The following is a 26,705-nucleotide window of genomic DNA, read 5'->3' as shown; positions in this document are numbered from 1 at the left end:
GCTGATATATACTTCTTGTGGCAACAGAAACAGAAGTAGGGAAGACTATTCAGACAGATTGGCGCTCTAGAGTATTAAATTTACTTCATTGCTGCATTAATTTGCTAGGGCTGCTGTAAAAAAGTATCACAAATTGGGAGGCTTAGAACAACAATAGGAACTAACTGTCTCGTAGTTCTAGAGGCCAGAAGTCCAAAATCAGGGTGTCAGCAGTGCCACAGTCCTGTGAAGGTGTTAAGAAAGGATCTGTTCCAGGCCTTTCTCCTAGCTTCCAGTAGTTCCTTGACTTGTGGCAGCACAATTCCAATCTTTACATGGTATTTTCCTTGCATATATATATATATGTTTATACTTCTGTGTGTAAATTTCTCCATTGTATGAGGCCACCAATCACACTGGATTAGGGTGCACCCTAATGACCTCATCTTAACTTCAGCATGTACAAAGACCTTATTTCCAAATAAGGCCACATTTATAGTCACTGAGGGTTATATGAATTTTGGGGACACATAATCAACTGGTAAGAATTGCCATCTCCTTCTTTCTTTTAACGTTGCCAAACACACTGGTGGCCAACAGCACTCACTCACTCATTCATTCATTCATTAAATAAACATTTGCCTACATCAGGCTCTGTTCTGGTGTTGATGCAAAAAATAAAAACAAAACAAAACTGAATACAGACCCCGTCCTTGAGAAATCACACTTCGGAGGGAATAGGAGGCACATTATGATGATGATAAGTACTATTATTGAGTTAGTATTGCTAGGTATGGGCACTTTTCAACTAATTTTCACAGTAGTGTGATAAGTGATGTATCAGAAACATACGTGGAGAACCCAGGGAGGTCCTAAATTTGCCCTAGGGATCAGGAATACTTTCAGTAGTTAGTTATAATTTCATCGGAGTCTAAAGAGGTGTGCAGAAATATCCCAGGTAGCTCAAAGGCGGTTATCTTGAGTACTGGATTCCAAAGAAGAATATTTTATAGAGGAAAAAACAGCAAAGGTTAAGAGACAAATTGTAAACCCCAAGAGGACTGGAGTCTGTGTCTATTTTATTAAGTATCTCCTGTATCTCTAGTGCTTTGAGCAGTGCTTAGTTCACTCAAAAAGTAATCATTGAATGAATTTAAGGGCATCAAATATCTAAGAGATGGCATGGCCTGCAGTTCACTGTCGCTGGAAAAGTAGACAAACGTCCAGTCTCAAAGAGACCGGTAAACTACATTAAATGTAGATTAGGGGTGAAACGTTGATGATATATATCGCTAGTATTAAAAAATTCCAGGAAGTCCAGGAATGCCTGGCATCCGTCCTGCCAATTACCCTTTTCCCCAGAGCATGTACAAGGGGGAGGAGGCACCCAAGGGCCAGGAGAGTGGAGGGGCACAGCTCCATAATCTCCAAAGTAGGGTTCTCTGGCAAGCACATGGTTTGGACTTGAAATCTACGTGGAGCCTCCCACTCTCCTCCTTCCACTCCATCCTCCCCTCACTCTCCGCCCGACTCCACCTTTGGCTCCTGAAAGACACCGGACAATTTCCAGGCCTTCCCCAAATCCCACGGGAGGAATCACCTAGCGCGCTTCGGCCCGCGGGCCCCGCCCCCTTACCCTCTGGAGCGCAGCGAGAGCGCACGCGCGCCTCTCTGACCAGCGCGCGCGCCCGCGAGCTCCCCGCATCCCCGTGCTCATCCGGGTCTCACCGAGCCTCGGCCAATAGTGCCCGCTCACGGCCCCTGGGGGCGGGGCTAAGCCTTCCCTCACAAGGGGCCTGTGGTCAACACGGTTTGCCTCCAAGGGACGGCCCGCCAGTCGGCACAGGAAAGGGGCGAAGGCAGTGAGCTCAGCGTGTGGGCGAGGGTCAACAGTTCTGGGATCAAGCGGCTACCGCCCCTCCAAAAGCGACCGAAGCGCGAGCAGATTCCCCCTCCGAGTCAGTGTAGTAAACACACTTCAGAAACGTGAGGTGCCGGTGGTCACGTGGGGAGCGCGCCCTCCAATGAGGAGCCGGGGGCGGGGCCGAGGCCGCTGACGCGGCGGCGGCGGCAGAGTCACCCGGGCAGCCTCGGGACCGGTCACCGGCCGGCAACCGTCCAGCGGCCTCGACCACCGCCTCTCGCCTCCGTCCCCGGTCCTTTCTCCTGGGCCGAGAGACAGCGTCGCCGACAGGGGCTCATTCCCCTTCGGTTCTCCTCGGTGACTCACCTCGGGCGGGCCGTTTTGTCTTTAGGAGCCGCCTTGGTGGGGCGAGGTTTCCGTGACGAACCTCCTGGGGCCGTCCGTGCCAGCTCGGGCCGTCGTGGCGGCTCGAGCTCGTGGAATTTGCTCAGGCTCCGGAGGTCCGAGGCCCTCGAAGTTATGCGTCGCCTCCAGGAGGTTGCGGCGGGCGCGGGCTCCTAAAGGGCGTCAAACCCGGACTCCGCCGACTGGGCAACCTCCATTCATCTTCTCACTGCGCTTCCAGCGCCCCCGCCTTCTCCAGTCCCCTCCTTGGAGTCATTTTTTCCTGTCCCCCCTCTACCGCCCTTTCCTTACTCCTCGGGTGAGGCAATTCTCTTGGAAGCGAAGGTGTCGGCTATGAGCCGGAGCCTCCTTCCTTGAATTTCTCCGTGGAGGACCCGCCGCCCGCCCCCAGCATGGGGGTGAACGCAGTGCACTGGTTCCGAAAGGGGCTCCGGCTCCACGACAACCCCGCCCTGAAGGAATGCATTCAGGGCGCCGACACCATCCGCTGCGTCTACATCCTGGACCCCTGGTTCGCCGGCTCCTCCAACGTGGGCATCAACAGGTGGCGGTGAGTCACAAGCCCGTGGGAAATGGATTTGGGTGTTTAATGAATCTGATGTTAATGAGTTCCATGCGATCCGCCAAATCTGAGAATTTAGACGTGGGACTGCCTTCCTTATACCGCTAACGAATTGTAGGTGCCCTAAGTATTAAATAGAATTGACTTAATAGTTCTCTGGCCAGAGAGTACTGACGACCTGAAACACTCGGCCTTCCTCAGTGAGTTAGTTATGTGTCTTTCTGTGCTAACGGGAGCTCTTCCCCTGAATTTGTGGAGAATTCTTAGTGCTGGAGTTAAAGAAACACCCTTCCTGTCCTTAGTGGCCTGTGTATATGGATTCCCTTGGCCTGTTTGTGGCATTCGAAAGGATTGTGATGTTTCCTGTTTACGTTTGTGTCTAGGTAACTCATAGTATGGAGAAAAATCATTCATTCAGTACAGCTGGCTCCAGATCCAGTTTTCTTCCACCTTGAGGTTACCGAGGGAAAAGCAAGGGAAGCAGCATTATCTGGTTTCTCTGCTCGGCTCTTTTTCTCAACTCCTCCTTGTGGTTGCCGAGACAAAGCACAGTTTTTCTTTCTAGGCAAGTTGTAGTCCTTCTAGGGATCAGAGCACAAAGAAATCTTAGAGATATTTTGTGATCTTCCTGAAACACCGGGCTACGTGATCGTTGGGCCCCCTGGTGGAAATGAAAGCATTAGCTCAACACAGAGACTCTTGATCACTTACCATGTGCCAGGCACTGATTTAAATGCTAGGGATATAGCAGTGAGTGAAAGACAAAAAGTCATGTCTTCAAGCAGAAAGTAAAATATGTAGTATTTTAGGTGGTAAGTGTTGTGGAGAAAAATAGAGCAGAGTAAAGGGATAAAGAATACAAGGGTAGGGATGAGGTTGCAGTTTTAAATATGATGATCAGGGGAAAAGTCACAGAGAAGGTGACTGTTGAGCATACCTGAAGGAGGTGGTGGGATGCAGATATCTAGGGGAAGACCATTCCAGGCAAAGGGAGGAGTAAGGGAAAAGGCAGAGATATGCTTGACCTTTGGAAAGAACAGCAGAAGAATCCAGTATGACTGGAGCAGAATAAGTGAGGGAAAAATAGTAGACGATGAGGTCAGAGTTGACTTAGGGCCAGACTGAAGAGAGCCTTATAAGCAGTTTTCAAGATTTGGGTTTTTACTCAGTGAAGTGGGAATAACTGCAGGATTATGAGCAGAGAAGTAATGTGATCTGACATAAGTTTGAAAAAGAATTTTTCTGCTTGTTCTGAGAACAAATCTGAGAATTTCTCTGCTTGTGGTTCTGAATTGGGGAGTGGAGGTGGACAAGAAGCAGGAAGTCCAATTAAGAAGCTGTTGGCATTCATCCAGGTGAGAGATGAGAAGGCTTGAATCATAGTGATAATTGTGGATGTGGTGAGGAAAAAAACAGATGCTGGCTATATTATGAACGCAGAATACACAGTATTTGTTGGCAGATTGGATATGTAGTGTGAGAGAAAGAAAAGGAGTTAGGCTGGGTGCGGTGGCTCATCCCTGTAATCCCAGCACTTTGGGAGGCTGAGGCCAGGAGTTCAAGACCAGCCTGGCCATCATGGCAAAACTCTGTCTCTTGTTAATACTGAAAATATAAAAATTAGCTGAGCACAGTGGTGCATGCCTGTAATCTCAGCCGCTCAGGAGGCTGAGGCATGAGAATCACATGAACCTAGGAGACGGAGGTTGCAGTGAGCTGAAATCGTGCCACTGCACTCCAGCCTGAGTGACAGAGTACTCTGTCTCAAGAAAAAAAAAAAAAAAAAAAAAAAGGAGTTATAGTTTGGTGCTATATAAAAAGCACCAAAATTCAGTGCTTTTTATGTAGTGGCAGCTTACTGTTTGAGAAAATTTTTGGCTTGAGAAACTGGAAGGATGGGGCTTCAATTTGCTAAGAAAGTGAAGCCAGCTGGAGAAGCCATTGGGAGGGTGATTGGAGTTCTCTTCCATTAAGTCATTAAGTTTGAGATGTATTTTACACATTCAAATGGAGATAGCAAATAGGCAGTTGGATGTGTCTGGAGCTGCAGACAGAGATCCAGGCAGGGAGTATAAATTGGAGAATTCATGAGATTATAGATAACATATAAAGCCATGTATTCATCCATCTATTTATTGAACAAATATTTGTCAAGCACTTACTATATGCCAGGCACTGTTTTAGGTGCAAGGGATCCAGTATAAACAAAACAGTCCCCGATTCTCACCCTGTTGGAGCTACATTCTAGTGGAGCCGTTAGACTGACAGCATTAAGAAAAGGAGATAGACAAGAGATGCAAGTGGTGCAAGGGCCGAACCTTGAATACTCTTAATGTTTATAAATTGTGGAGCTGTGAAAGAACCAGCATATGAGACTGCGAAGGAGCCACTAGTAATGTAAGACGAAAACCCAGAAGAGTATGGTGCCTTAGAAGCCAAGTAAAGAAAGTGTTTTGGCCAGGCATGGTGACTCATACCTGTAATCCCAGCACTTTGGGAGGCTGAGGCAGGCAGATGACTTGAGGCCCGGAGTTTGAGACCAGCCTGGCCAATATGGCAAAACTCTGTCTCTAGTAAAAAAAAAAAAAAACATCAAAAAATCAGCTGGGCGTATGGCACCTGCCTGTAATCCCAGCTACTCAGGGAGGCCGAGGCAGGAGAATCACTTGAACCCAGGAGCAGAGGTTGCAGTGAGCCGAGATCGTGCCACTACACTCCAGCCTGGGCAATAGAGCCAGACTCTGTCTCAAAAAAAAAAAAAAAAAAAAAAGAAGGAAAGTATTTCAAGGAAGAGAGAGTGTTTTACTTATGTCAGATGCTACTGATAGGTCAAGTAAGATGAGAACTGAAAAATAAAAATTGGATTTAGCAATTTGAAGTCATTTGGAATTTTATCTGGAGTGGTTTTGGTAGTGTCAGAGGCAAAAGTCTTTTTGGAATCACTCATAGTACCAAATTCAGTGCTTTTTATATAGTAGTAACTCAATTACTGTTTGTGGAATATAGTGATATCTTAGAGTCAATAATTTTATATTTAAACAGCTTTATTAATTTACTTATTGACTATGGGATAATGCCCAAATTCCTTAGCCTGGCAAGATCTACCTTTTGGCTTATGTATTTCATTTTCTACTGTTTACAATATGTGATTTCAACTCTGGGGGGAAAACCTTCTTAGTTTACTTTAGAAACTATCTTGTATTTTCTTTGATCAACACTTTTTAGACTTTTGGATTTAACAGAAAAGCAAAATTTTAAATAGTTATTTTACCTAATAAGCACATTAAACAAAACTACTTTTTTATACTGCCATCCTTTCGTTTGAAAAGGATGTTTTAATATTTAAAAAAAAAAAGTTTGGCTGAGCTCAGTCTCATGCCTGCACTCCCAGCTACTTGGGAGGCTGAGGCAGGAGAATCACTTGAGCCTAGGCGTTGGAAGCCGCAGTGAGCTATGAATGGGCTACTGCACTCCAGCCTGGGTAGAGACAGACCCTCTCTCTTAAAAAGCAAACAAAGAAACAACAACAACAAAAAATTTGAAGGACATTGTCTCAGAATACAATTTTTTGATTTGGATAAATTTATAAGCTTTATGAAAATTCACATCTCTTAGAAAAATTATCCTATACAAAAACTTATATACTAATGTTCACAGAAGCATTATTCATAATAGCCAAAAAGTGGAAACAACCCAAATGGCCATCAATTGATGAATGGATAAACAAAATATGGTATAGTCATATATTGGAATATTATTTGGCCATAAAAAGGAATGAAATACTGACACATGCTACAACATGTATGAATGAACCTTGAAAAACAAACTAAATGAAAGAAGCCAGTCACAAAATTCCATGTATTATATGATTCTGTTTTTGTGGAATGTCCACAGTGGGCAAATGTACACAGACAGGAAGCAGATTAGTGGCTCCTTAGGACTGGGGAAGCTGGGGAGTTGATAGGTGATAGCTAAGGGGCACAAGGTTTCTTTTTGAGATGATGAAACTGTTCTAGAAGGTGATGGATGATTATACAACTCTGTACTTGTCTGGGATGATTAGCAGTATTCCGAACTCTTACACCACTTTTTGTTGTTGCTTCTCACATCACTCTTAGCATTTGCTGCCCTCATTTGTGAATGTTAGTATTGTTTTATTAATAGTTTATTTGAGCTGCTGTAACAAAATACCTTTAGACTAGGTAGTTTATAAACAATAGGAATTTATTTCTCACAGTTTTGGAAGATTTCCAGAATCAAGGCACCAGCGGATTCAGTGTCTCTGCTGAACAGATGACGCTGTCTCTGTGTCCTCACATGGCGGAAGGGGTAAACAGGTTCCTGCAGCCCTTTTTATAAGAGCACTCCCTTAGTCTGTTTGTGTTATTATAAAGGGATACCTGAGGGTGGGTAATTTATAAAGAAGAGAGGTTTACTTGGTTCATAGTTTTGCAGGCTTTACAGAAGCATGGCATCAGCCTCTGATTCTGGTGAGGACCTCAGAAAGCTTTTAATCATGATGGAAGGGGAAGTGGAGCTGGCATATCACATGGCGAGAGAGAGAAGGGAGGGGTACCAGGCTCTTTTAAACAATTAGTTGTTCTGTTAATAGAGTGAGAAATCACTCATTACATGATAGCACCGAGCCATTCATGAGGGATCTTATCACATGTTCCAGACACCTCTCAACTCCAACATTGGGGATAACATTTTAACATGAGATTTGAAGAGGGCAAATATCTATATTCCTTCACTTCTAGCCCCCCAAATCTCTTGTATTATTATTATTATTATTATTTTTGAGATGGAGTATCACTCTGTTGCCCAGGCTGGAGTGCAGAGGCGGGATCATGGCTCACTGTAGCCTTAACCGCCTGGGCTCAAGCAGTTCTCCCACTTCAGCCTCCCAAGTAGCTGGAACCACAGGCATGCATTACCATGGCCAGGTAATTTTTTTATTACTCGTAGAGGTGAGATCTCACTATGTTGCCTAAGCTGTCTCATACTCCTGAGCTAAAGCAACCCTCCTGCCTCAGCCTCCGAAAGTGCTGGGATTATAGGTGTAAGCCACTGCGCCCACCCTCTTGTCTTTTTTCTGTTGTTAAATATAATCATCTCTTTAAAAGTCCCCAGAAGCCTTAACTAGTTTTAGCACCAACTTAAGTCTTATCCAGGACTCGAGGCAAGTTCGTTATAGCTATGAGCCTGTAAGATCAAAAACAAATTATTTACTTTTAAGATACAATGGTGGAACAGACATTGGGTAAACATTTTCATTTTAAAAGGGAAAACTTGACCAACAAAAAGGGACCCACCCATGTCTGAAACCTAGTAGGGTAGATATTAAAGCTGTAAAATAATCTCTCTTGACTCATGTCCCATAACTGAGCACACTGGTCCAAGAGGTGGGCTCTTGAAACCTTGGGCAGCCCCATCTCTATGGCTTGATTGGGCAGACCACATGGCTTCTTTCATGGATTGGAGTCTAATGTCTGTCACTTTTCCAGGCTGAGGGTGTATGCTGTTTTCATCCAAAGGATTATTTTGATCTTTCCACTTCCTCACTTTCCACTCCCTCCCACATCCTGAGCACACTGGTCCAAGAGGTGGGCTCTCAAAACCTTGGGCAGCTGCATCTCTATAGCTTGGTTGGGCATAGCGCACATGGCTGTTCTCATGGATTGGAGTCTAATGTCTGTCAACTTTTCCAGGCTGAGGGTGTATGCTGTTTACATCCAAAGGATACTTTTGATCTTTCCCCTTCCTTCCTTCCTTTCCTTCCTTTGCTTCCTTTCCTTCCTTCCTCTTTCTCTCTTAGTCTCTTTCTCTCTTTCTCTCTCTTTTTCATAACAGTATTTAACACATTTGACCACACCTTTTTCTTTTTCTCTTGGCTTTAGACTGCCACCACTGTGGGGCCTGGAGGGCAGTGCCCCTGTTCCTACTGCTGTACTGGGCAGTGCTCCAATGAGTTCTCTCTGGGGACTCTAACCCCACATTTCCCCTTGGCACTAGCCTGGTAGAATCTTTCTGTAGGAGCTCTGCTGTGGCAGGCTTCTGCCTGGGCACCCAGACTTCTTGACATATCTTGTGAAATCTAGGTGGAAGCTGCCAAGCTTCCATGGATCTTGTATTCTGTATACCTGCAGACTTAACACCACTTGGAAACCATCAAGGCCTGTGGCTTGCACCCACTGGAGTGGCAGTCCAACCAGTACCTGGGGCCTTTTGAGCCCTGGCTGCAGCCAGAACGTGGGGAGTAGCATCTCAAGACAGCACAAGGAAGCAACACCCTGGACCCTGGACCTGGCCTCCCAAACCATTTTGCCTGAGGAGGTCTCTGAGCCTGTGATGGAAGGGGTAGCCTGGAATGTCTTGGGGGCTTTTCCCCATTGTCTTGACTGTTAACAACTGGCTCTCTTTTAGTCATGTTAATTGCTTTAACAACCTGTTGTTCTGGTAGGGCCTGGTACCTGGGGCTGGGTAGTTTGGATTTCTCTCCTGAAAACTTCCCTCTACCACATGGTCAGGTTGTAAATTTTTCAAATTTGTGTGCTCTGTTTTCTCTTAATTATTAGCTTTAAGTTTGTCTTTTTTTGAACTCACATATCTGATAGTAGGCTGTTAGAAGCAGCCATGTCACCTTTTGAACGCTGTGTTGTTTAGAAACTTTTTTTTGCCAGGTAGCTTAAGTCATTACCCTAAGTTCAGCCTTTTACAAAGTCCTAGGCATGGATACAATGTAGCCAAGTTTTTTGTTACAAGCATAACATATAATGTGGCCAATTTTTTTGTTTAGTTTTTAAAAACTTTATTTGAGACTTCCTGAAAATGGCCTTTACTTTCTATATTTTAATCAGCATTTTTGTCACAACCACTTAACCTGTCTCTAAGAAGTTTTAAAGTTTTTCTTGTGTATGAGCTTTTTTGGTTTTATTTTGAGCTCTCTAAACTCTTTTAAGCAGCTTTAGTTTTTTTTTTTTTTTTTTTTTTTTTTTTTTTAATACATTAAGTTCTGGGATACATGTACAGAACGTGCAGGTTTGTTACATAGGTATACATGATGTGCCATGGTGGTTTGCTGCACCCATCAGCCTGTCATCTAGGTTTTAAGCCCCACATGCATTAGTTATTTGTCCTAATGCTCTCCCTCCCCTTGTCCCCCAACCCCTGAGAGGCCCTGGTGTGTGATATTCCCCTCCCTGTGTCCATGTGTTCTCATTGTTCAACTCCTACTTATGGAGAACATGTGGTGTTTGGTTTTCTGTTCCTATGTTAGTTTGCTGAGAATGATGGTTTCCAGCTTTATCCATATCCCTACAAAGGACATGAATTCATTCTTTTTCATGGCTGCATAGTATTCCATGGTGTATATGTGCCACATTTTCTTTATCCAGTCTATCATTAATGGGCATTTGGGTTGGTTCCAAGTCTTTGCTATTGTGAACAGTGCCACAATAAACATACATGTGCATGTGTCATTATAGTAGAATGATTTATAATCCTTTGGGTATATACCCAGTAATGGGATTACTGGGTCAAATGATATTTCTGTTTCTAGATCCTTGAGGAATTGCCGCACTGTCTTCCACAATGGTTGACCTAATTTACACTCCCACCAGCAGTGTAAAAGTGTTCGTATTTCTTCACATCCTCTCTGGCATCTGTTGTTTCCTGACTTTTTAATAATCACTGTTCTAACTGGTATGTCATTGTGGTTTGATTTGCATTTCTCTAATGACCAGTGACAATGAGATTTTTTTCATATGTTTGTTGACCAAGTAAATGTCTTTTGAGAAGTGTCTGTTCATATCCTTTGCCCACTTTTTGATGAGGTTGTTTTTTTCCTGTAAATTTGTTTAAGTTCCTTGTAGATTCTGGATATTAGCCCTTTGTCAGATGGGTAGATTGCAAAAATTTTCTCCCATTCTGTAGGTTGCCTGTTCACTGTGCAGAAACTCTTTAATTTAGTTAGATCCCATTTGTCAAGTTTGGCTTTTGTTGCCATTGCTTTTGGTGTTTTAGTCAAGAAGTCTTTGCCCCTGCCTATGTCCTGAATGGTATTGCCTAGGTTTTCTTCTAGGGTTTTTATGGTTTTAGGTTTTACATTTAAGTCTTTAATCCGTCTTGAGTGAATTTTTGTATAAGGTGTAAGGAAGGGGTCCAGTTTCAGTTTTCTGTATATGGCTAGCCAGTTTTCCCAGCCCCATTTGTTAAATAGGGAATCCTTTCCCCATTGCTTGTTTTTGTCAAGATCAGATGGTTGTAGGTGTGTGGTGTTATTTCTGAGGCCTCTGTTCTGTTCCACTGGTCTATGTATCTGTTTTGGTACCAGTACCATGCTATTTTGGTTACTGTAGCCTTTTAGTATAGTTTTAAGTCAGGTAGTGTGATGCTTCCAGCTTTGTTCTTTTTGCTTAGGATTGTCTTGGCTATACGGGCTCTTTTTTGGTTCCATATGAAATTTAAAGTAGTTGTTTCTAGTTCTGTGAAGAAAGTCAGTGGTAGCTTGATGGGAATAGCATTGAATCTGTTAATTGCTTTGGGCAGTATGGCCATTTTCATTATACTGATTCTTCCTATCTATGATCATGGAATGTTTTTCCATTTGTTTGTGTTGTCTCTTATTTCTTTGAGCAGTGGTTTGTAGTTCTCCTTGAAGAGGTCCTTCACATCCCTTGTAAGTTGTATTCCTAGTTATTTTATTTTCTTTGTAGCAATTGTGAATGGGAGTTCACTCGTGATTTGACTCTCTATTATTGGTGTGTAGGAATGCTTGTGAGTTTTGCACATTGATTTTATATCCTGAGACTTTGCTGAAGTTACTTATCAGCTTAAGGAGTTTTGGGGCTGAGACGATGGGGTTTTCTAAATATACAATCATGTCATCTGCAAACAGAAACAATTTGATTTCCTCTCTTCCTATTTGAATATCCTTTATTTCTTTCTTTTGCCTGATTGCCCTGGCCATAACTTCCAATACTATGTTGAATAGGAGTGGTGAGAGAGGGCATCCTTGTCTTGTGCTGGTTTTCAATGGGAATGCTTCCAGCTTTTGCCCATTCAGTATGATATTGGCTATGGGTTTGTTGTCTTAAATAGCTCTTATTATTCTGAGATACATTCCATCAATACCTAGTTTATTGAGATTTTTTAGTATGAAGGGGTGTTGAATTTTGTCCAAGGCCTTTTCTGCATCTATTGTGCTAATCATGTGATTTTTGTCATTGGTTCTGTTCGTATGATGGATTACGTTTGTTGATTTGCATATGTTGAACCAGCCTTACATCCCAGGGATGAAGTCGCCTTGATCGTGTGGATAAGCTTGTTGACATGCTGCTGTATTCAGTTTGCCGGTATTTTATTGAGTATTTTCACATCGATGTTCATCAGGGATATTGACCTCAAATTAGATTTTTTTGTTGTGTCTCTGTCAGGTTTTGGTATCAGGATGATGTTAGCCTCATAAAATGAGTTAGGGAGGATTCCCTCTTTTTCTGTTGTTTGGAATAGTTCCAGAAGGAATGGTACCAGCTCCTCTTTGTACTTCTGGTAGAATACGGCTGTGAATCCATCTGGTCCTGGGCTTTTTTTGGTTGGTAGGCTATTAATTACTGCCTCAATTTCAGAACTTGTTATCGGTCTATTCAGGGATGTGACTTCTTCCTGGTTTAGTCTTGGGAGAGTGTTTGTGTCCAGGAATTTATCCATTTCTTCTAGAGTTTTTAGTTTGAGTAGAGCTGTTTATAGTATTCTCTGATGGTGGTTTGTACTTCTGTAGGATCAGTGGCGATATCCCTTTATCATTTTTTATTGTGTCTATCTGATTCTTCTCTCTTTTATTCTTTATTAGTCTGCCTTGCGGTCTATCAATTTTGTTAATCTTTTCAAAAAACCAGCTCCTGGATTCATTAATTTTTTGAAGGGTTTTTCCTGTCTCTGTCTCCTTCAGTTTTGCTCTGATCTTAGTTATTTCTTGTCTTCTGCTAGCTTTTGAATTTGTTTGCTCTTGCTTCTCTAGGTCTTTTAATTGTAATGTTAGGGTGTCGATTTTAGCTCTTTCCCGCTTGCTGATAATGGACATTTAGTGCTATAACTTTCCCTCTTAACACTGCTTTACCTGTGTCCCAGAGATTCTGGTATGTTATCTGTTTGTTCTCATTGGTGTCAAAGAACTTACTTACTTCTGCCTTAATTTCTTTATTTACCCAGTTGTCACTCAGGAGCAGGTTGTTCAGTTTCCGTGTAGTTGTGTGGTTTGGAGTGAGTTTCTTAATCCTGAGTTCTAATTTGATTGCACTGTGGTCTAAGAGACTGTTCGTTATGATTTACGTTCTTTGCATTTGCTGAGGAGTGTTTTACTTCCAATTATTGATCAATTTTAGAATAAGTGCTATGTGGTGTGAGAAGAATGTATATATTCTGTTGCTTTGGGGTAGAGAGTTCTATAGATGTCTATTAGGTCTGCTTGGTCCAGAGCTGAGTTCAAGTCCTGAATATCCTTGTTAATTTTCTGTCTCGTTGATCTAGTATTGACAGTGGGGTGTTAAAGTCTCCCACTATTATTGTGTGGGAGTCTAAGTCTCTTTGTAGGTCTCCTAGAACTTGCTTTATGAATCTGGGTGCTCCTGTTTGGGGTGCATGTATACAGTTAAGATAATTTGCTCTTCTTGTTACATTGATCCCTTTACCATTATGTAATGCCCTTCTTTGTCTTTTTTGATCTTTTTTGGTTTAAAGTCTGTTTTATCAGAGACTAGGATTACAACCCCTAAGCAGCTTTAGTTTAAAGTTTAGTTTTAACATCCCACTCCTGGTACCAGTTTTTTGTCTTAGTCTGTCCCTATGACTCAAATACCTCTTGCTAGGCTCCATCTCCAATATTAGAGATCAAGTTTTAACATGGGATTTGAAGGGAACAAATATCTAAACTATATCAGGCACGAATCCCTCTCATGACAGTACAATGCACATGACCAAGTCACCTTCTAAATGCCCCAACTCTTAATACTATAGCATTAGGGATTCAGTTTTAACATGAATTTTGGGGGAACACAGACAGACATTCAGACCATAGCAGGGGTGTATTCTGTATATAATCTCTCTCCCACTTAACAGATAGTACCTTCCTGAAGAGAAGTTGCCTCTTAAATCAAAATTTTATTTTGTATCCCTATCCATTATAGGCAGTATTATTGATGCTGGGTATACAGCAGTGAACAAAACAGAAAAAGTTGCTGCCCTATTCCAGTAGAGGGGAAAACAGACAATAAGAAAAAAATAATATATCAGGTGGTAGTAAATTCAATGGAGAGAAATAAAGTAGAATGTGAGAACAGGGACCTAAAAGAAGAGGACACAAGCTATTCATATATCTGGGGAAAGAGCCTTTTTGTGTTCTCCACAGCATAGTGTCTTATACATAGTAGGCATTAAATATTGTTTTAATTTTTCTTAAAAATCTAAGGTTTAGGGATGGGACAGCTATTTTATGTAATTATGTTAATGTCTATCTTAAACTCATAACTTAGAAAAAATTCTCAATGAACAGATTTGTTTTAGTATTTAAACTTCAATATGTTTATTACACATTTGAAGCTATCACATGTAAACTCTCTTAATTTTCAGTAACTAAATCCATAAATGTGCCTACATCCTTACTAGTTCTTCCTTCTAGTATACAACTTCAGTGGAAGAGATACTGCTGCCTCTTCAAAACGAGTTCCTTCTTCTGTGCTCCATTTCAAAGACTGCTCATTTTTTATATTTATTCTTACCTTTTCTTCTACTTTTTCTTCTTTTTAGGTTGCCTCCAATCAACATTTAAACATACTTAAGATCAAATTCTGTAAAACATACACAATCTGTAACAACAAAGGAACAAAACTTAGCCTTGACTGTGTTCCACTCTTGCAACTATGTATCTTAGTTTCTTTGTAGCCAATTTCTTGAGCAAGATGTCTAATACTGGCTGACTTGGTTTCTTTTTATTCTACTTACCCTTGAACCCACTCCAAACTAAGGTGTGTCCAGCTCCACTCCCACCCACTCTACCAAAGCTATTTTTATCCAAAGGATACTTTTAATCTGCCCATTCCCTGACTTTTTTCTTTCTTTTTTTCTTTTTAATTTTTTTTTAACAATGTTTGACACATTTGACCACTTCTTCCCTTGGCTTTATTAGAGGACTTCCTCTTCTTCTCTTGGCTTTATTAGAGGACTCTCCTATGCTTTCCTGCCAGCGCTATTAGTGTTCTTCCTTAGCTTCTCCTTTTCTGTTCAACTTCTAAATGCCCGTGAGGTCTGTGATCTCCACCCTCTTTTCATTTCACATATTTCTAAGCAATCTTATCTCTTCTCATAAAGTCAGTTACCATTTACTCGTCTGTGCCCAGAATTTTCAGGTTAGTGTCTTCAGCGCAAATCTTTTTCCTGATCCCCAGACATGTGTATGTGTTTGTATGTATCATATATACCCATTTGCCTGCTTGAATGTATTGTATTACCTCAAACTCAGCTTGTCCAAAACAGAGTTCATCTTCATCCTTCTCTATTGCTCAAAAACAAACAAACCCCAAACTGAGTTTTCCTGTGTTTTCTGTCTTCACAAATGATACTTCCATTTACCCATTTGAGTCCTTACTGTGTGGCAATTACTTGCTAATTTCTGTGGATAGCATGGTAGTCAGCAGATAATTTCTCTGCCCTCAGGGAGTTTACAGTACAGAGGAAGATTTATTAAGAAATAAAATAGTTACAAAAATACATTCTTCCGTCTCCCTTGTCTCGTTAGCCCATATCACCATTCTCTTTACCTAGATTGTTTTAGTAGCTTACAAATCATTGTCCCCCTTTCCGTTCTCTAATTCATTCTCTGTATAGCAAGTAAAGTGATCTTTTTAAAATTGAAAATTTGGTCATGTCATTTATGCTTTAAAACCTTTTAATGACATTTCTTTACCCTTGGGTTAAAGTTCAAAAAGCCATAGCATGGTTTCAAATCCTTGTATAATCTGCCCCTCTGCTTCTTTCTAGTCTCTGATGATTATTTCACTGAGGCATTTAAACTGCAACTTGAAGTATAAAGTGGATCTTAATAAGCAAGGCATGGAGGGAAGGGAATTCCAAGCAGAGAGAAGTGAATTCCAGACTGAAGGAATAGCTTAAGGAAGGGCACAGTATTCTGATAGTGGTGATGAGGCTGATGTAGCTGAGTCATATAGTGCATGAAAAGATAGGAGGTGTTATTTAGTACTTTTTTTGTTTGCTAGTTCGTTGCCTGAGTCAAACAGGCTTAAGCAAAAAGAAAGTTTATTGGTAGATGTAATTGAATAACCTAAGGGAAACTGGCTTTGGACATCTCTTGATGCTAGGGCTCAGAAGATGTTACTAGGATCACGTTTATCTTTGCATCTCTGAACTGCCTTGACTTCTCAAACAGGCTGTCCTCTGGTGGCAAAATACAGCAATAACAATGGCATTTACCTCAGCAAAAAGCATACACCATTGGCCCAGAAGTCTCAGCAAAAGTCTTATGGCACTTCATTAGCTCTTTTTGGCCAGTTTCTGAACTAGTCTTCATGAGTTTATGATTGTCTTAGCTGAAGTGTGCTTTGCTGGTGGAATCAGCTTGCCTGGACTGAAGTAACTAAGTAGAATGAGTAGGAAGTAGGTGGATACCCTAAAACAACATTGTTGCCTATTATATAAGAACTCGGATAAGTGGGTATAGTTCAGAAAAGCTGCCCTTGTTTGGGGAAATATAAATTTAGTAGCTGTGTGAATGTTAGGAGAGAGAGTCAAGATACCAGTTTGGAGACTTTATCAGGAGTTCAAGTGAAAGATAATATAGGCTTGAACAAGGGGAAAGGCTATGAGGAAGGGGAAGATATAAGAGGAAGGCTGTAGAGGTACAGTGGAAAGCTTAGGTGACTGCCTGGAAAACAGTTTCATAGAGGAGGAAGGTGAGGGAGAAAGTAGAGTGTAAGATCCTCATACTTTGTGCCTCTGTGACAATTAGACATTAAGTTAGGAAACACAGAAATAGACCATATTTAGATGAGGAATAGAGTGAGTTTAGGTTGTTGACCAGTTTGAAACACTGCTAAGATACCAACATGAGAAATGAAGAAAATAGAAATGTAACTCTGGGAATTATAGACATTGGATCTGTGCATATGGGAATAATTCCTGCATAAGTAATGGATGAAGTATGCCTGGATGAGATTGGATACAGCCATAAAAAGTTATGTGAGTCAAAAGCCCCGTGAGAAAACTCAGTGAATACTATATTTAAGATGAATAGGAGCTGGTAAAGGAGGCAAAAGAGAATCAGAGAGGTAAAAGAGGATCCAGGAGAGTGCCATATTATGGAAACTGAATGTGGCAAGAGTGATTTTACATTGCACTACAGGAGGCAGGTTAGGATGAGTTTTGACAATTATGTAGGAAAAATTATCAAAGACTTAGAAGTGGGAAAAGGAAATTATTGTATATCTGGAATGCTAGATATTGTTCAGAGGACTCTCTAGGAGTTACATGATTCTGATTAAGGGATATTTGATTGACAAGGCTGTTTTACAATTCCGTAAAAAGGGGTAAAAGTTAAGTTGTAGAAAACTGAAAGCAGTACAAATGTTTTCTGCCCATAACAATGCAAATTATGTTTGTGCCATGAAAATGAATTTTGTAAGTTGAGAAATAGTAAATCACATTATCATTTTAATCAGTTTTAACATCTTACTTCTTTCTTCCTTAATCAATGAATTAAAATTTTTACCAGATCTTCATTTCATATTTGTATGAGAGTCATGATTTTACTATTTTGAAAATTATACTTTATCTGTTACAAAGACTTTTGGTGAACCTTGAGATAACACGTCAATGTAGGTGTAAGGATAGAAATCAAATTGAATAGGATGTTAACAAAGGTGTGTGTAGCAGGTGAGGGGAGGGGAGTGGGGGAAATGATTAAGGTTGGAATGCAAGGGAGATTTTTTATGAGAGAGGTAAGAGATTAGCTCAAGGCATAGGTTCTGGACAGGCTGAGGAAAAGTGAATTTTGGTTAGGTAACTAGACTTTTAGTTAAGACAGCATAGTGGATTCATAGGATGATGAATAAGAAATAAAATATATAGATAAGGTGAGGCCTGTATATGTAATTCTTTGAATGACAGACTGAAGTGAGTTTAGGACATCTGACTGTACTAAGACCTACTTTATAATTCCTACTTTCCTATTAATTGGCCGTGGGACTGACCTTGGGTAAATCTCTCTCCCTTCTTTTATTCATTCAGGAAAACTTTCAGTGAGAGCCTGTTATCTACCAGGTAGTGTGTGAGTCATTGGAGATACAAAGATGAAGGTTATGGTTCTTGCCCATAAGGAAACTTTCACACCGCTAAAGGACAGTTAGAACATACAATGTTGAAAAAGACCTCTGTGGAAATCTGCAAAGACAATTGTGAACGCACAAAGAAGAGACAACTTTAAAGGGGTGGGAAAAGGGGTAAAGGTGATGAGTGTGTGCTCTAGAGGCGTGTGTGTGAGTGTGTGTGTTTATGTGTATGTGTTGGGGAGTGCGGAGTGTGAGATATGAGACTGAGAGAGGAGTTATTCTAGAATGCTTCTGTAGTAGGCCGTTCTTGCATTGCTATAAAGAAATACCTGAGACTGAGTTGTGTGTAAAGAAGAGAGGTCTAATTGGCTCATGGTTCTGCAGGCTGCTCAGGAAGCATAGCAGCATCTGCTTTTGGGGAAGACTCAGGAAGGTTACAATCATGGTGGAAGGCAAAGGGGGAGCAGGCATGTCACATAGCAAAGGCGGGAGCAAGAGAGTAAGGGGGAGTGGTGCTACATACTTTTAAATGACCAGATTTCATGAGACTTCGCTATTGTAAAGACGGTGCCAAGAGGGATGATGCTAAATAATTCATGAGAAATCTGCCCTTTTGATCCAGTCACCTCCCAGTAGGCCCCACCTCCAACATTGGGGATTACATTTCAATACGACATTTGGGCAGGGACAGATATCCAAACTAGATCAGCTTCTTGAAGATGCACGAGTCAGTGTACTTATATGAAAAGAGAGTTTTTTTGTTTGTTTGTTTTTTGTTTTTTTTGAGACAGGGTCTTTGTCACGCAGGCTGGAGTGCAGTGGCGTGATTTCAGCTCACTACAACCTCTGCCTCCTGGGTTCAAGGCGATTCTCATGTCTCAGCCTCCCGAGTAGCTGGTGGGATTACAGGTGTGTGCCACTACTCCCAGCTAATTTTTGTATTTTTAGTAGAGATGGAGTTTCACCATGTTGGCCAGGCTGGTCTTGAACTCCTGACTTCAAGCTATCTGCCTGCCTCAGCCTCCCAAAGTGCTGGGATTACAGGCATGCACCACCGCATCCAGCCTGAAAAGGAAGTTTCTAAAAAATCCTCCCTTGTCTGACACCATTGGAACCTGCAGTTACTTGAAAAAGGATATCATAAAAAAAAAAAAGAAGAAGAAGAAACAGAAAAGTGTGCATTAATTTGATGGTTTTTGATGTAGGGCTTGATTCCAGGTCTGAGTTCTTTTGCTCACTTCTTTATCTACTTTTATTCTTTAGGTGAGCTCATCTACTTGCATACTTGAATATCAGATAATTTCCTGTCATGTATTACCTGCCCTGGCCTCTATCTTGAATTCCATACTTGCCTATCTAGTATTTTTACTTGGATTCAAAATAAGCATCTTAAGCTGATTTTGTCCCCATCTCCTCCACCTCCTATGGTTTCTCTGTATCACATTAAATGTCAACATTCACCTAGTTCTGCAAAAACCCAGGAGCTACCCCTTCTTCTTTTTGTACTCAAACTTCATATCTAGTCCTTCAGCAATTGTTAGAGCTTTTTCCTTCAAATTAAGTCTCATATCCATTCAAATAACACCCTCCCACTGCTATCATAATATCCAGGCCACCAGCATTTTTTACAGGATTACTGTAAAAGCCTCCTAAGTTCTCCACTTCCATTTTTGTGCCTGCCTTTCCCATCTGCTCCATGTGGAATTCAGAGTAATATTTTTAAAACCATAGTTAGGTCTGGTGGCTAAATACCTGGCACAGGGTAAGTGTCAATATGTCCTTGTGTATTGAATATATAAATGAGTATTGTTCTGCTGATTTTGCCGATGGAATTTAGAGTTGGCTTTCCTGCATAAATTACACCCGCAGACTGATATTGCCTATCATTCTTTAAAGTTGATTGAAACGTAAAAGACCATGGTGAAGCAAACTTGAATACAGAATTCCTTTAGTACATTTTTTTCTTCCCATCTAGTATAGCTGTCTTATCTACAGATAGTTAATTAGACAAACTTTTTTGGTGATTCACCTTTTATCAAGCCTTTTTGAAGCATTCAGTTTCATTTTCTATAAAACACCTTTATTTTTTATATTCTCAATCAGTTTATATAAAATTTAAATTATGTGATTAACATAAGAAGTTCAGCTGGCATAAACATGTTTGAGAAACACAACTGACTCTTCATATGTATAGAACTTTAACTGATCGGAATAGGAATCGGATGTATTATAAAGTGGTAGCCTATTTTATTTTTGTCAAACTCAAATTAGCCATGTCCATCAGTCAGTATGGCCTCTGTACACTTTGCACAGGGTATAGAAGGCATTTGGTTATTTGTGCGAATTGATAAATTGGAGATCACTAGTAGTTTTTTGGGTTTTTTTGAGATGGAGTTTTGCTCTTGTTGCCCACGCTAGAGTGCAGTGGCATGATCTTGGCTCACTGCAGCCTCCACCTCCTGGGTTCCAGCGATTCTCCTGCGTCAGCCTCCCAAGTAGCTGGGATTATAGGCCTGCGCCATCACACCCGGCTAATTTTTGTATTTTTAGTAGAGACGGGGTTTCATCACATTGGCCAGGCTGTTCTTGAACTCCTGAACTCAGGTAATCCACCCACCTCAGCCTCCCAGAGTGCTGGGATTACAGTCATGAGCCATCGAGCCTGGCTTAGTAGTTTTAATGTATGTTAACTACATAATTGCCAAGGTCCCTTCTAGTTCTAGAACTGTATGATTTCTGTGATGGTAATACCAAAACTATCACAAGGACAGAAAACCAAGCACCGCATGTTCTCACTCATAGGTGGGAATTGAACAATGAGAACACTTGGACACAGGGTGGGGAACATCACACACTGGGGCCAGTCGTGGAGTAGGGGGTTGGGGGAGGGATAGCATTAGGAGATATACCTAATGTAAATGATGAGTTAATGGGTGCAGCACACCAACATGGCACATGTATACATATATAACAAACCTGCATGTTGTGCGCATGTACTTTAGAACTTAAAGTATAATAATAATAAAAGATATAACGATAGGTTTTTAAAATTTGACATTATAAAATTCATTCTCAAATATTTTTATTTGGTTTGGATTGCATATTTTTAATAATTGGATATTAGGGTTTCCTAGAGATAAAGAAAATATACTATTTTTTAAAAAGAGGATTCTATTGACTGTTGTTACTTTTTCCATTTTTATCTTATCCTATCTCTGTCTTCTCAATAGCAACAACAACAACAAATTAAATATCTAAATGACATGTATTTTTTAGTTTTCTTGTTTTATGTGATATAGGCTAGCAGGAGTTAAAAGGCTATAATAGAATCAGTTAATATTAAATTACTATGCTACAGTGTGTATGTCTTAGAGAACGTGCTACCAAGCCTTTTATTGGTATTATGTATGGTATGGGGTCAGATTCTAATTTTGAGGTTAAAATACCCTTTTTAATTGTCTGGCTTAGTGTTAATATTTTTTGTAATGGGGGCATAATTTGGGGGTAATGTGGGAATAGAAAGGAAAGATTGAATGAAAGGAAGATAATTAAAAGGAGGAATAACCATCAGAGTTGAGTGACATGTAGGGTTTTGGAAAAGGAGGAGTCACTGATTATATTTTGAGATCCCAGGAAGAGAGACATAACAAAGTCAAAAGGAACTAGTTTAGTGCACTACCACTTCATATCCACCAAGATGACTATTATTTAAAAAATTTTAAAAAGGAAAGTAAGTGTTGGTGAAGATGTGGAGAAATTGGAACCCTCGTACATTGCTGGTGAGAGTATAAAATAGTACAGCTGCTGTAGAAAATTTTGGCAGTTCCACAAAAAGTTAAACATAGAATTACCAGCAATATCACTCATAGAATTCCAAAAGAATTTAAAGCAGGCATTCTAACAAAAACTTGTACATGAATGTCCATAGCAGCACTATTCACAATCACCAAAAGGTGGGAAGAACCTGAATGTCTGTCCACTGATGAATGGATACAAAATGTGGTCTGTTCACATGATGGAACCATAAAAAGAAATGAGATACTACAACATGGATGTCAAAAACATTCTAAGTGAAAGAAACCAGACACCAAAGATCACATATTATAGGATTCCATTTATATGAAACATCCAGAACAGGTGAATTCATAGAAACAGAAAGCAAATTAGTGGTAGCCAGGGGCAGGGGGAAAAATAGAGAGTGATTGCTTAATGGATACAAGGTAATGAGTTTCCATTTGTGTTACAAGTGTTTTGGAACTAGACAGAGGTGATAGTTGCAGAGCATTATCAGTGTACTGTATGCCACTGAATTGTACATTTTAAAATTACTAATTTTGGGCTGGATGCGGTGGCTTATGCCTGTAATCTCAGCACTTTGGGAGGCTGAGAAGGGTGGATCACTTGAGGTCAGGAGTTTGAGACCAGCCTGGCCAACATGGTGAAACCACGTCTCTACAAAAAAATATAAAAATTAGCTGGGCATGGTGGCACATGCCTGTAGTCCCAGCTACTCAGGAGGCTGAGGCAGGAATTGCTTAAACCAAGGAGACGGAGGTTGCAGTTAGCCGAGATCGTGCCACTGCGCTCCAGCCTGGGCAAAAGAGTGAGACACTGTCTCAAAAAATATATATTAATTTTGTATTATATGTATTATAATTTTACCTCAAAAAATTGTAATCAAACAATTTCCCTATATATCAGAGATTGGCAAACTTAATGTAAAGGGCCAAATGATAAATATTTTAGGTTTTTCAGGCCATATGATCTCTCTCTCAGCTACCCGCCTCCCCTGTTGCAGAATGAAACTAATTAGGATGTCTGTGTTCCAATAACACTTTATTTACAAAGAAGGCAGTGAGCTGGCTTGACCCATAGTTGGCTGGCCGCTTGCTGCATATAAGCAACCAGTTAGCAAAGGTAACAGGAAGAAAAATTATGTATATAATAGTAACAAAGAGAAATACAACAATCCAGAGATAAATTCAGATACAAAGAGAATGGTGATTGGATCTTGTTCTCTACTGAAGCTCTTGTTCTTATGGAATAGGAACGGACTGCCTCATGGCCCATGAAACATCCTCAGTTGAGAACATCTGTCAAGGGTTCAACAAAGAGTACAGTTTGAAGCTTTCTAGTGAGAGAAAGAAGGAAACCTATAAATTATCATTCAGTCAGTTTCAAGATTTCAGCCTTGTCACAGACTCCTGCTTGTTGTCTTCCTTCTCCTCTCCCCTACACTTTTCCAGCACCTTCTTCCCATAATTAATCTGTAGTCTGGTATCTTTCTGTATAGATTGTTATTTTCTCCTAGTCATGGAAGGGCCTGTTTTCCAGATGTCTCAGATTTAAAATGTGAAAAACAAAACTATAAATATAAAAGTAGTAGAAGAAAACTAAGGAGGTTTTTTTTTTTTTTTTTTTTTTTTTTTTGTGCCTTTGAAATGAGAAAGGTCTTTTTAACATGGAATCCTAAAATCAAAAAGAAAAGATTGGGAACTTTAGATAATCATAAAAGTAGTGCATGCCAGTATCACCATATCATATAGAAAATCTAAAGACAACATCCCAAGGGATAAAAGGGAGTCTATGTGATAAAATTTGATTTCCTTAATATGTAAAGTTCTCTTGTATATCAGTGAATTATGAGTTACAGTAGATTGTACCTTTTGTCAATATAGAGTCGATACTATAAGGGCTGGCAACTTTTTCTTGAAGAGTTAAACAGTTAATATTTTCAGCTTTGTGAGCCACAAAGGTCTCTGTCTCATATTCTTCTTTTTTTATGCAGCCCTTAAAAATTAAAAGCATTTCTTAACTTGTGGGCTATACAAAAACAGGCCACAGGTCAGATTTGTCCTATGGGTCATAGTTTGCAAATGCTTCTGTAGACTATTTCCTATTTCTTTTATTGAGTCCTTTTGAGAGACCAAGATGGGAGGATTGCTTGAGTCCAGGAGTTCAAGACCAGCCTGGACAATGTAGTGAGACTCAGTCTTTTCAAACAAACAAACAAATACATAAATAAATAAAATTAGCTGGGTGTGGTGACATGTGCCTGGGAAGCTGAGGTGGGAGGATCGCTTGAGCATGTGAGGTCGAGGGTGTGGTAAGCCATGATCTCCAGTGCCACTGTACTCCAGCCTGGGCAACAAAGCAAGACTCTGTTTTAAAAAAGCAAAAACAAAACAAAAAGCAACAACAACAACAAAATTAATCTAGGCTAGGCACAGTGGCACATGCCCGTAATCCTGGGCAATTTGGGAGACTGAGGCAGGTGGATGTCTTGAGCTCAAGAGTTTGAGACCAGCCTAGGTGATATGGCAAAACCCCATCTCTAAAAACATGCAAAATTAGCCAGGTGTGGTGGCACATGCCTGTAGTCCCACGTAGTCTCAGCTAGTTGGGGAGCTGAGGCAGGAGGATCACGTGGACCTGGGAGGTCAAGGGTACAGTGAGCTGAGATTGTGCCACTGCACTCCAGCCTGGGTGACAAAGTGAGACCCTGTCATTAAAAAAAAAAAACAAAAAAACAAAACTTAATCTACCATCTAGAAGTAACCATCTTAAACATTATATAAATCATTCCGGGTATCTCTATGCACATTTAAAGATGAAAGGATGAATGGATATAGATAAATGAAGATGGGATCATATTATATACACTATTTTAAAATAAAAAGAATTAAATTTACTTGAATATAACAAGGAAGTAAAATGTAAGAATAACTAAACAGAATAAACTTGTAAAAATTATTTTAGAATTATGATTTTACTGAACTATAAAGTTGGTGTTGGGGGATGGGCAATAACATCTTCACCTTCCCAGTGTAGGGCTAATCAAAGGAGAGATGGACACACGTAAAGGAGGATTGTACTGTCAGAAATAATATTCACTTTATTCCTAATAAGAACTAGGTTGTATGACTGTGTAGTTAGAATGAGCCTTATGATACTTTATTTTTGAATTAGACAGACTTGTTTAGCAACATAGTCATAGACTGTGCTGGTCAACCACAGCAGGAGTGGATAATGCCTCTATAATTTTACTGCATGGGAGAATAGAAACTACATCCTATAGGGCTGGGTTGAGCATGTGAACTTCCTTGTTTTTTAATGCAGAGGCAGAGATAAATTGAAGATGTTCCTTTTACTTTTTCATCTTGGTTATGAAGTAGAAATTGCTTCCATCTGTGAAAACATGAAGTATTGGGAATAAGTGTCTCATTTTGGACCACGTCCATTTCATTGTCTTTCATAGTATAGAATCATTTAACATACTTGTATTTCTTTCTACTACCAGTGCTAGATTATTCTTACTTTGTTGAAGTTTATAAGAGTTCTGTTTTGTTTTGTTCTATACACCAAAATTCCTAGTTATTTTTACTTTTTTTTTTTTGAGACAGAGTTTCACTCTTGTCACCCAGGCTGGAGTGCAATGGCACGATCTCAGCTCACTGCAACCTCCTCTCCTGCCTCAGTCTCCCGAGTCGCTGGGATTACAGGCACGTGCCAGCATGCCTGGTTAATTTTTTTCTGTTTTTAGTAGAAACAAGGTTTCACTGTCTTAGCCAGGCTGGCCTCAAACTCCTGATGACCTCAGGTGATCCTCCCGCCTTGGCTTCCCAAAGTGCTGGGATTACAGGTGTGAGCCACCGCGCCCAGGCTTTACTCCTTTTTTTGAGACAGAGTCTCGCTCTTTCGCCCAGGCTGGGAGTGCAGTGGCATGATCTCAGCTCACTGCCACCTCTGTCTCCCAAGTTCAAGAAGTTTTTGTGCCTCATTCCTCAGCAGCTGAAATTACAGATGTGTGCCACCATGCCTGACTAATTTTTGTATTTTTAGTAGAGATGGGGTTTCACCATTTTAGTTAGGCTGGTCTCGAACTCCTGATCTCAAGTGATCTGCCCCTCTTGGCCTCTCACAGTGCTGGGAAAATAGGTGTGAGCCACCATGCCCAGCCCATTTTTACTTCTAAATAAATTCAGAACTTATCAGCAGTCCTTTTATCTCCATTTATCTGTTGTTTGGCTTGATGTCATTGCCCAGCTTTTGCCCCTCTCTCAAGTTCTTTTAGTTGGAGAATGTCTGTCTGTTGCTCCATTAGCATGATAATCTGGTGGGATTATTTTTCTTCTAACACATTTGTGAATACTTTTTCTATTCCATTTGTTGTGTTTACTGTTTGAAGTTTACTAATTAAGTTAGATTGGTTTTAACTCTCCTGTCTTTTTGTGGGTCCCGTCATTTCACTGTTTTTCTTTCAAATTATTGTGATCTCCTACAAACACCTACATGTCATATTATTTGGCAATATTGTGTAGATTCTGCCCATTTCTATTTCTAATTTATTCCGTAATGGTAAACTTTTGATTTTCATTTTTCTTAGCGTTGTGATCTTTTTACGCCTTTCCACTGTTTATGATTTTTGTCTTCTGTTTTAACTTTATTGAAAATTGCCAAACTGTTTTCCAAAGTGACTATACCATTTGCATTCTCACTGATGATGTATGAGACCAGCTGCTCCTCATCCTTGTCAACATTTGGTTTTGTCAGGTTT

The 26,705-nt window shown here is 40.5% G+C and overlaps 1 protein-coding gene across 1 annotated transcript in view; it reads left to right on the top strand.

The window, feature by feature from the left end:
* Positions 1-1,729: 1,729 nt before the first annotated feature.
* The window catches only part of CRY1 (cryptochrome circadian regulator 1), a 103,314-nt gene continuing 78,338 nt past the window's right edge, over positions 1,730-26,705 (top strand). The window contains exon 1 of the mRNA XM_025403485.1: positions 1,730-2,798. Within this exon, the coding sequence (XP_025259270.1) occupies positions 2,641-2,798 (158 nt within the window). The 5' untranslated portion in view covers positions 1,730-2,640. The remainder of the gene's footprint in view (positions 2,799-26,705) is intronic.

Source organism: Theropithecus gelada, chromosome 11, assembly GCF_003255815.1.
Source record: "Theropithecus gelada isolate Dixy chromosome 11, Tgel_1.0, whole genome shotgun sequence".
NCBI lineage: Eukaryota > Metazoa > Chordata > Mammalia > Primates > Cercopithecidae > Theropithecus > Theropithecus gelada.
Note: the sequence above shows the minus strand (reverse complement) of the source record. Positions and strands in the feature narration are given on the sequence as shown.